General features: G+C 36.7%; 1 protein-coding gene across 1 annotated transcript; it reads right to left on the reverse strand.

Annotated features, from left to right (window-relative positions):
• Positions 1-1,478: 1,478 nt before the first annotated feature.
• LOC121515762 (aromatase) lies at positions 1,479-10,771 on the reverse strand. Its single transcript, XM_041796735.1, has 10 exons — positions 10,690-10,771; positions 8,125-8,280; positions 7,580-7,730; positions 5,618-5,772; positions 5,353-5,529; positions 5,152-5,266; positions 4,965-5,079; positions 4,726-4,885; positions 2,331-2,572; positions 1,479-2,250 (listed from the first exon to the last, which is right to left on the reverse strand). Exons 2-10 carry the CDS (start codon positions 8,276-8,278, stop codon positions 2,002-2,004), a joined length of 1,518 nt encoding a protein of 505 aa, XP_041652669.1. The 5' UTR covers positions 8,279-8,280; positions 10,690-10,771; the 3' UTR covers positions 1,479-2,001.
• Between the last annotated feature and the right edge of the window lie 555 nt (positions 10,772-11,326).

An 11,326-nucleotide genomic window follows, 5' to 3' on the forward strand; every position in this document is an offset into this window, starting at 1 on the left:
TCATAAATGTGTGTATCTATATGGGGATTTCTAGCCATGTACTCCCTGCAAAGTCAAAGCAGCTGCTGACTTACCTAAGGAGCATCTTTTGAGCAGAGCCCTTACCAAAGTACAACCATAGTAGATCCATTTTGCAATAAAATGGTTGAATGTATGTGTCCTGGCGGCTGAATGCAGGCTATAATATGGAAGGTTGTTGATTAATTTGTTGAAAAATACATAAGATGAGGAACCTAAGAATAATCGCATATTAAACCGCAATTGCAATATTAGGGGAAAAAAATGGCAAATAGATTATTTTTGCAAATCGTTCAGCCCTACTTTGTTTGTATTTAAGAGTTTTATTCTTTGTGCTTTTACCTTTTTAGGACAAGACAGTGGATAGTGTTGGAAATCAGGGAGAGAGAGTAGGAAAAGGAGCCAAAAGTCAGATTCAAACCTATGCTGTAGACTTTGAAGTTTCCAGACATCGAAGCACTACCTAAAACACTAGGCCATCTGCTCTCCTATAGCTTGCTTTCATTTCGAGTTTCAGATTTGTTTTAAACTGCTGTTTGAGTTGTATTTGACTTGCCAAAATGTCATTATGCATGTTGGGTTGTTTTTAGCACATAATCTGTCAGCATTATTCAGCTACTCCTCCTTTTCCAGCTTTTCCTGCATGTAAATCAGCTAGTGCCCTAACCTGCCCATCACAAAATGGTCTGATGACCATTCACATGTCACAGAGTCACTCTGATGACCACTTTACAATCACAGTCACTCAACAGTCACAGTCACTCTGATGACCATTTAACAGCATAGAGTCACTCAATAGTCACAGTTACTCTGATGTCCCCCCACAGTCACAAAGTTACTCTAGTGAACATTCAACAGTCACAGAGTCACTCTGATGCATACTCAACAGTCACAGTTAATCTGATGACCACTCAGCAGTCACAGAGTCACTTTGATGGAAACTAGACAGTCACAGACTTTCAGAAAATAGAAAATGAGAAAATAAAATGTTTTTTTCACAAGCATCCTTGCCCTGCTCATTGTGAAATATCCTGCACTGTCTCTTACTGCTAACTATATCTCATTACTGTTAGAAAGCTCATTGTGGTTAAGGCCTCACCTCATACGCATGTTTGCACTGATAATCTTTTAACTGTACTAATTACTCATTTAATCAATTTACTGTACTGAAATGTAATAGTAATTAATTTAAACACTGCAAGAAGGCTCTCTGTAGTAAAATGATTTGCCTCATATGCACTTTGCACTAATCAACTATCTTAAATTATCTTATCTACCTCTTGTAAATTTACCAACATCCTAGCATATTTTATACTTCTGTTCATGTCTAGTCATTCTTGCCCCCTTTGCACATCTTGCAACTATACTATCAATGCACACACCAGTACTAGAAAAAAAATGAGAGCTTCTGCATATTCAAGTCTTATTTTTTATACTCTGTTCAGTTTATTTTTTTTTAATTTAATGTTGAATTCCTGTATATTGAGAGCAAAGCTAACTGGAGTCAAATTCCTTGTTGCGCAAGCATACTTGGCCAATAAAGCCGAGTCTGATTCTGAAAACAAACTCAAATATTTTGAGTTGTGAGAGCAAAGCTAACACTGATATTCTCCCCTGTTATGTGCATTTGTGTGAGGAAAGTTTTTGAAAATATCAGGGACGAAAAGTCCAAAAATGATCTAGAAATATCCAGGCTTTGTGACTGATAGCTGATGGCTAGTTCTTAATATCAGAACACCTTTCAGACAAGTTAGAACTGCAGCAGGATATAGGCCTACAGAAATTCTTTATATCTTTAACAGTGCAGCCTAAAGGCTACATAATCAAGCTGGTACTGCTCAGTATCAATATGAAGCTCAATTTACTGTATGCTTACCTAAGGTCAGTGATGTCATAGCAATTTTTTTAACATTTGTACAGCATTGTCTGTGTCTTAGTTCCAGTCAGATCATTTAATCAGGTGACACTAAGCGTTTTAACAGATTAAAACCTCAGTGCAGTCTTAACAGTTCGAGGGATGAAGCGCATGGTCAGGCTGTGCTCGTCCTCCACAGGCTGCTGCGACAGGTCGTTGGTCTGCCGGATGCTGTTAAGAGTGCAGCCTTGGCGAGGACACACAGTGTAACGTGACAACAGAGCCACCAGGATGGCCTTCATCATCACCATGGCCATGTGTTTGCCCACGCAGGAGCGAGGCCCACAGCCGAAGGGCTGGAAGAAACGACTGGGCACCTGCCAGCACACACAGGAGGTACACACTCAGCTGTTTGTTTTTACAGCCACAGATTGTTTCACATCACTCTCTGACTCACTGTTCTGTCGAAGTTTGTCAGGCTGAACTCTTTGGGTTTGGGGAAGAATTCAGACTTATGCATGAGACCGGTGTTGAGAATGATGTTGGTGCCTTTTCTTATTTTAGTGCCTTCAATGTTGTCGTCCTCCAGAGCTTTGCGCATGGTGAAGTCAACCACAGGATGAAAACGCAGAGACTCATTGATGAAATTCTCCAACACCTTCAGGCTTTGATAGTCCATGCTACCATCACACTTTTCTCCTGAATAACAGAAAGACAGAGGAATCATGGAGTAGTTTGATCTTTACGCTGCAAAAACTCACATCTTAGGAAATGTATTAATAGTTATTATAATAATAGAGTTTATTACTTCTAAAAACAGACTTACAAAATGATCACCATAGAAATAGGAAGACATTAAAACATTCAACAAAACTTATAGTTTTAGGGCACTGTAAAATTGCCAAGGACATATGAGTAACTTAGACAAATAATTAAATAAAATGAAACTCAGACCCAGTAAATATTAATTAAATAAGTTAAAACTCAGTTAAACCTAGACCCATAGATACGACAATGAAATACTGCTGAATTGTTTAATTTCTTGTCAAAGATATCTAATTTTATTTATTATAAGCTACATTCACCAGATAAGTCCACATAAATACCATATCAAGATTTAAAGAGGAAAATGTGGTAATCTAACCCTGACCCCTGTGTTTAAAAAAAAAGGCTGCCAGAGCAGCAAGTACATTTCCTGCAAGTATTCTTGAAGTTAAGACATTTCATCTTACTTCAAGGTACTGAAAGCTTCTGTGTGGAGTTTTTTTAGAAGTGAAGAAAGAGACAGAAGATAATACAACATAAAAAATAAGACAATTTAAGATGGGACACATTATTTCTATCAACTTATTTTTAACCTGTCACATGCGATGTGGGGTAGTTTTCAGATTTCTACAGTGGCCCTTAAGGTCAAATGCAAAATCATTTCATTGATGTAAAAAAAAAAGAAAGGAAAAAAACTGAACACAAATTTGATCAAACACAAAATACTTCAGCTGGAAAATGTAAACTAAATTTGAAAATATTTGAAAGCACAAGCAAATATTTCTCAAAGCGCCAAAAAATAATGTAATGTTTTAAAATGAATGTTTAGTGCTCCATGAACACAGAGGGTTTTAATTTTATTTTTGCAAAAGGAAACGATTTTAAGTTTGATGGTTATCACACACTTTTAGCATTAGAAATAGATTAGTAAAGCATTAGTAAGCTCTTGAATCATCATTTCTAGAGCATTATTGGTTATTTCTGCTATTCATAGAGTGAGCTTTTTATGCTTTATTGATTCATTAAAGCATTAGTAAACATTAGTCAGTTTTAACTAGTTGATGTCATTTATTAACACAGTTATAAATGCCTTATCGCTGGATTATTAAAGTGTTAATATCCTCAACCCTAACCTGCACCTTTACTCTAACTGTTCCCCTTTACTAATGCATCAATAAACCCCATATATATATATATATATATATATATATATATATATATATATACGAGCCACAGATGGCCTAGTGGTTAGGTCACGCCCCATGTGCGCAGTCAGCAAAGGTTCACGTCCAGCCTATGGCTCTTTCACCATATGTCATTCCCAACTCTCTTATCTCTCTATCCACTGTCCTATCTCTCCAATAAATGCAAAAAAAAGACATGAGATAAATCTTTTAAAAGCATATATAGCTTTATTTGTACACAAGATACAAATGAGTTAAAAACTGCCTTTAAATGATGAGTTAAGTATTAACTTACGCATTACTACGATTTAATAGTGTGTGGTTGATATAAAGTGTTTCAGGTTCTTGAAATGTTTTTGCATTTTTGTAATAAGCTTGTTTGTATTTGATTGATTATTTACACCTTTTGTCATCTAATGTTGCATGTCATTAAATATTTTTAGTTAAAACGTTGACCTTTATGACTAATTTAGTTAACTTCCTTTGCTAAAACTTATACTTGATTTGTCATTATTTATTGCATGTTAAACACTGAAATGGTGAAGATGAGGTTTGTTTGATTTTTTTTTTTTTTTTTTTTCAGAAAATGGTACTCAACTATTTACTGGACAAAATAAAAGTAAAAGAAAACTGTCATGCTTTGTCTACAGCCAGTATGTTCCTTATCTGAACTTTTTCAGGTACATTTAGTTTGCTGCATTGAGCTTTACTCTTTAAAAAGTACCACAATCCTATTTCCTTTTAATCTCTTGAAATCGATGTTTATCTGGACATGACATGTAAGTGCAGGTTCTCAGTGCAATGAGATATTTTTCTTCAGAAATTAGACACAGCTGCTAGGATTGGACTTTTTGCAGTGCAGATGAGTGGAAATGAGATAAAAACGTTTTAAAATGCACTTACTGACAGTGTTCATCTCCTCCACTATCTTCAGCTCCACGTCTGGGTTCTGTTTCAGCAGCATCAGCATGAAGAAGAGGCTGATGGAGAGAGTGTCAGGAGCTGCGATCACCATCTCTAGCACACACTGTCTGACATTATCAGCTGAAAGCTCACCATGGTTCTGTGAAAATAAAGAAAACAAAGGTATGCAGGGAAAACAGCATGTGTCTACAATGTTAGATTCATCAGGGAAGACAAACCTGAGCAAAGATGAGCTCTGTTGCAAAGTCGAGATCATCATCCAACTTTTCAGACTCGTTTATAATTTTTCTTTTAGTCTCAAGGAGGCTCTCCATCACATCTTGCAGCTCCTGGCTGTCAGCACAAAAAGCAAGATTTTACACCAGACGCCAAATCTTGAATGACTGTAATGTGCAAAGATCTTACGCTGCTCTCTTGTGCTTGTTGTACAGCCACCCAATCTTGAAGAAAATATCAGGCTTTATTAGAACAGTCTGCCATGTTTCAAAGTAGTGTTGGATTTTCATCATCAGGTCTTTTTCTGAGTTTCAAGGAAAGGGAGAGTCAGATGCTGCAAAAATAACCCATTTGAGAGTGTAATGTAGAATAAAAGAGGAAGCAGCTGACCATTTAGTGGCACCCTGAGGAAAAGCCTGTTTGAGATGTCCACCACAATGGCCCTCAGCAGATTGAGGGCGTCCACATGTCCGGAGGGGTCGCTCATGTCTTGTAGCCGCTCCAGATGTTTGGCAGTGGAGCTCAAACAGATACCCACTGTCCTCTGGAGGCCGGGGCCTGTCAGAGCTGCAAAACAAGCAGGAATTTAAATAGTATGAGGCCAGTTGTTAGTGTTTGACAGACATGCTTATGTCAGATTACTGGACAACCTCACCTTTATAAAAATATGTCCTCACTTTCCTCCACAGCTGGACATCACTGTTAAAGATGATCCCCCTCCCTTCCATCCCAACACACTCCAGGCCTTTTTTGCTCCCAAATCTGGCTGTGTAGTGGGCGCTCTTCAGGACATGATACACTGCTGAAGACCTGAGGTGCAAAGATTACCCTCGTTACACTTTCTCAGAGTAAGGTGAATGAAAAGAGTTTTCTGATCACACCAGGCGATGTTGTTTTAAAGTCATCTGATCTTCTAGAGCCTTCATGTTGGATCAGATATTGAGATTGAGGTGTTCAAAGAGAAAGCCACTGTTAAAGAAAACTCTTAGTAAATCTGGACTGGAGTTCACCAAAAGGAATGTGGGAGGCTCCGTGATCATGTGGAAGAGAGTTCTTTGGTCTAATGAGACCAAAATGGCACCATCAGACAAGACACTATGTTTGATGGACACAAAACATTGCACATTCTCACTGTGAAGAATGGTGGTGGCAGCATCATGCTGTGGGGATGCTTTTCAGCAGTTGGTCCTGGAGGGCTTGTTAAGGTAGAGGGTGAAATAGTTATTTTCCAGCAAGACAATGACTCAAGGCATACAGCGAGAGCTACAGAGAAATGGTGTAAAGACAACAAGCTGAATGTTCTTAAGTGGCCGAGTCAAAGCCCAGACCTCAATCCAATAGAGAATTTGTGGCTGGACTTAAAAAGGGCTGTTCATGCTTGATCCTGGGAAATCTGCTTGAGCTTGAGCAGTTTTGCAAAAACAAATGAAAAGAAATTTAACTGCATGATAGAGATCTATCCACACAGAGTCAGTGCTGTGATTGCAGCCAAAGGTGCAGCTACTAAATACCGACTTGAAGGAGGTAAATATTTATGTAGTCACATATAGCATTATTGTATTTAATTGACATTACTTTGCAGAGATCAGTTTTCACTTTGACATTAATGATGTTTTTGTATTTCTTTGTTGTTGAAAAAGCCAGATAATATTGACCATGATTGATTTATAAAATCAATAAAAGGATAAAACATCCAAGGGGATGAAAACTTTTTTATAGGCACTGCAAATTCAAGAAACCAAATCTTGGTTGTAATACTGATTCAGTTTGTGTTTTTCAAAACTCTTGAATGGGATTGAAAACTTCAGACTCAGTTACAGAGTCAAAATGTGAAATGACTTTAAAATAACTCAAACAAAACAACATTTTCACAAAAATATTAATAATTTTAAAGCTCCTGTAAGGAAATTTTGCATTGTGTCAGTTTTTCCCCTATAGACAAAGTGATATGCCTATCTCTTTTCTGTTTCTCTCTGTAGAGATGTAGTTTTTTTGACAATAGAATCTTATTGAGATTTACCAGTCAAAAGTGTCCATTTGTGAAGAAAATGACACCTACCCCATCTGATACTCAGTGGCAGCACAAAATGGCAATTAAAAAAACCTTTATAGAAATGATCTGCCATCCCACGAATGATTGTTTTTGCTTTTATAGATCAAAAAGAGGCAAAAATGTTCATTTCAAACTGTTTCATAAATAGTTCCCACGGGAGCTTTAATATTATAGACTTGTTTTATTTTATTTCATTTTTTTAAACCTACAGTGATGTAGGTGAAAGAAGACATTAAAGTTGTGAAATTATGAAAAAAAATGCCGTATAATATAGTTGATCAAATAGCTGTTTATAGCAAGCATAAATATTTAATTTACAGCAGCTATGAGCCTTGTGGACAAAGTAAATTGCATGAAGTCCCAGTTAAAGCAATAGTAATAATGTTTTAGAAATTCTCCATAACTTGTTTCTCCATCAGTTCAGCATGATTCAGTTTTTCTTAAAAATAATAGGATGAAAATAAAGTGCATAACCTTGTCCTGAATAGAAAAACAATAGATTTATATTTCCAGATCATTCTTGCACTGATTTAATGTTTTGAGCAACCTGGCTTAAAGACTTGCCTGCTCAGAATGAGCGTTTCTTCGCCATTAATCCACACCCGCACAATGCTGCCGTACTTGTTATTGTAGTAGTTGCATGCTGTTCCTATCCCAGTCAAGATAAACCTGCAGTAGGTGAGGAGAGGACCAATTCCTGCCAAGAAGGAGGGACCTAAAGAGAAAAGCAGGTAGTAAATTAAGACATGAGAGATTCCTGTCTGTCAAATTGTCCAGCCTGCTGAGTTTACTTTGAAAAAAGATGAATGTGTAATTAATTGTCAGAACACTGCAGACTCTGAGCTGTTGGTTCCCATTATTTTTCACTGGAGCCTTATTCTACTTGTTTCTAGAAAAAGAACCACCACAAAAAGGGATCTACTGCTTTTAAAAGATAACATAAAAGTTTTATGATATTTTTAAAACAACCAGCCTCCATAACTGTCGCTGTACTATAAAACACTCTAAAGTTATCATTTTGGATATATTTTTCCTATCTTTGCAGAGCTACAGTCACACTTGCACACATGAATCAGCTGACACTGGCAACAGAAGTTGGATTGGACTACCTGGTATCTTTGAGCTGTGTCTTTGGCTCCAGCTGAAGAGCAGCAGCAGCAGCAGCAGCAGCAGGAGGAGCAGAAAAGTTGAGACTCCAGATGACAAGTCAGCCGACATGGAGTCATATAAAGTGAGAGTCTCCAGTGGCAGTATCCCATTCATAACTACAGCAAAAAACACACCTGAGCAGACTGGCATGTGTTAATACAAATCCATGTCCCTTAACTTACACACATCGTTCTCCCCTTTGTGTGAGAAGACAAGAAATTTAGATTAAATCTGTGGAGACTGTGTCATTCTTTCTGTTGGTCTTTCATCCTTCAGTGTTGTGATGCAACACCAAACAAGCACATGTTACCAAAACCAAATCAAAACGCACCCACGTGAGCTTTAAGGTAGACTGTTTGTGATGCTTTCATTAGATTCCTGTTTTGATGTCTCTATACAGGCCGTATGTCAGTGGATGTCAGGTTAGTAACTATTTTAACTGATTTAACTAAATTTCACAGCTTTATTTCTAATAACACAACACTAAAATAGCTACACATTAGTTTAATAAAGAAAAGCTCATTTACTTTGTCTTCATGATTATTCAAAATAATAGAAATGCAAACAAAAGCATGAAAATGCATGCAATAATATTTAAAAGAGAGATTTAGGTTTTAAAAAGTTATAAAAGTAGAACATTGTGGTTATAGTATAGTTTTGATAAGGCTTATCAACCTATCACTGAAATATCTGAAAAATCATCAACCTATCATCCTTAATCTTTACATGACTATAATTATACCATATATCATGCTGAATGAAAAATAATCTCAATTATTTCAAATTCCCTAAATGTTAACTAATGCGTTAGAGTTCCTCCTTGAATCCCATGTAAGGCTTTATCTATCTGGTTATAAAACAGCCTGAATTCAATAATATTGCTTTTAATAATCTATGAAAGAATATGAACCATAAGTATGATTAGTAATTCCTACAAAATTATTTTTATGGGTTCTTTGCAGTCACATGATTCTGATAACATGCAAATGTCTGTTGGGGGTCAGTAATTGGGGGTTAGCTGCAAGGAACAAATAGGAATGGAGTAAAGTTAGCACTTTATAGCTCTAAATAGAACTGTATGCCACAATTATCATCAGAAATTTTCTAGATAATAAGAGAACGATCCCTACACTTTACTATTTTTTTTCATTCAGTTTTTACTGATTTGGGAAGGAGGCAATCAATAATGCAGTTTACCCAGCCCTGCAGGACTCCTGGCCTGAGACCGAGTTTTGATGTGCCATTCACAAATGAACCATGCACCACAAAACAGCTCTTAAATGCGAGCCACGGGAGCTAGCGCTTGTTTGAGTGCCAGTTTCCTTTCCTCCATGCCATATATTGTTATTGAATTCACTTAACCAAACCGGACCAGTTGTGAAAACAGATCATCCATGAGCATTAGACAGAGCCTTTTTTAAAATTCAGCTGTTGTTTCACCATGATTTATTTATTTTTTTTTTTTTTTTTGCTGAGATATTTGTCTACTTTCAGGACACAAAAGTAGCTTAAAGGTAAATAATGCTTTTATTTTCACATCTTGATGCTTAGCACAGTCGTGAACAGATCACAACATGGCCTGTTTGGTAGCATTTCTCAATGCAGAAATCACTTCCTGTCCTCAAAGGAGTTCTCCTCTGCTGCATGACATCATCTACAAAGAGCCTATTTTAACATTTTCTACAGCAAAGGCTCTTGATGAGTCATAAATTTCCTTCATGAACCAAAAATAAAACGCTGGTCAGACATACTGTATACAAGACAGGACCAGCAAATAGATCAGATAAAACACTTTGTCCACTGGGGGCGCCAGAATCAACACAAACTTAAAGTTCACACAGGAGCTTTAAATCCAGCAGAAAGTTTGCTGTTGTAAGTTTTTGATACTCAGTCTTGCGTTTTGTCTGACAGGCTGCAACTAACTCTAAACATGAGCTCACACAGACCAGATAATTGAAAAATGGTGATGACAAAAAAAAGGAAACACAACATAACTGGCATTATTGAAAGTTATTTTCCTTCTTGAGAACTGTTGGTGAATGAGGCTCAACTGTTTCATTTCTGAATATTTTTCTTTTTCTGAAAGTGAGGAAAAAAGTGTCTAAAAAGGTAAGTTATACACATATTTTACATGGCATATAAACACACGAATAGATAAAAGATGACAAGCCTCCAGCATTAGCTAATGCTGTTGTCACAATAATTTCAGGTAATGGTATTTACTGGTTCACCTGTCAACTTTTGTCTGAAAAAGGCCCTGAGATTTAAAACTTTACGTGGCATTACCAAAGACATTTTCAATCTCTAAACAGCCAAATAAGTAAGAATGTAAATGTAATTGTTAAACTTAGAGACCCTTTAGATACAGAAATGTCCAAACAATGAACATTTTAGAAGAAGAAATCAAATGTATATTTAAAAAATGCATTTATAAATCCATGTGCATATCTAAAAAGACACTGCATTGGTAAGACAATGAATATATATTTAAAGTAATTTTTCAACCTGTCTAAAAAATAACTTACCTTTTAACTCTTTCCTGTTCCTGAAAGGTTCGTATACAGTTTGCAGAAATGCAGAGCTTCCTTATGATCTGAGCTCTTCTGCAAAATAAATCTCAGTGAATCAGGTGTTTATAAAACCTCAGTAAAGCCTTCGCCTTACTGGTTGCTTGGAAACTCTGCCTCTTCGAGGTTACAAGTACCATTACATGGAAGAACACACAACAGGCCAGATAACTGTGCTTGTTCTAAAGAGGTCTTTTTTTTTCATTCACAAGAATGTGAAAAACAGCAGGTCTTTTATCAGTTGTACTTTCTTTAATAGGGTTTCTTCACATTTAGCTTTGTGCAAAAGATGGAAAGCCCAAATGTCCGATTCATCCACTGAGGAGTCTTTTCAAGAGGACATTAATCAGCTGGGTCAGACTGACCTGTGTCGGAGAGAGCAGGGATTTTACTGACTAGTTCAAACAAGGGACACAGGAGGAGGGAAGAAAACATCTTTATGATTAAAAATACTTATAAATTTCATTTGGATTCCAGGAATGTTGTTCCCTTGCTCTAGAAATGAGGATAGATACAGAAATATCTGCCTCTCAGTTTTGGCACATATGAGAGGCTGTTAATGAAGAAGCTGGCCTCAATTTACAGGGTTTTGGTG

This window comes from Cheilinus undulatus, linkage group 9 (genome assembly GCF_018320785.1).
Source record: "Cheilinus undulatus linkage group 9, ASM1832078v1, whole genome shotgun sequence".
NCBI classification, from domain to species: domain Eukaryota; kingdom Metazoa; phylum Chordata; class Actinopteri; order Labriformes; family Labridae; genus Cheilinus; species Cheilinus undulatus.

Coding starts and splice junctions, on each gene's coding strand:
- LOC121515762 (XM_041796735.1), bottom strand. CDS start 8,278: ATGAATGGGATACTGCCACTGGAGACTCTCACTTTATATGACTCCATG. Junction 5,080..5,151: donor AACAAGCACAAGAGAGCAGC/GTAAGATCTTTG, acceptor TTGTGCTGACAG/CCAGGAGCTGCAAGATGTGA. Junction 4,886..4,964: donor CAGAGCTCATCTTTGCTCAG/GTTTGTCTTCCC, acceptor TTATTTTCACAG/AACCATGGTGAGCTTTCAGC.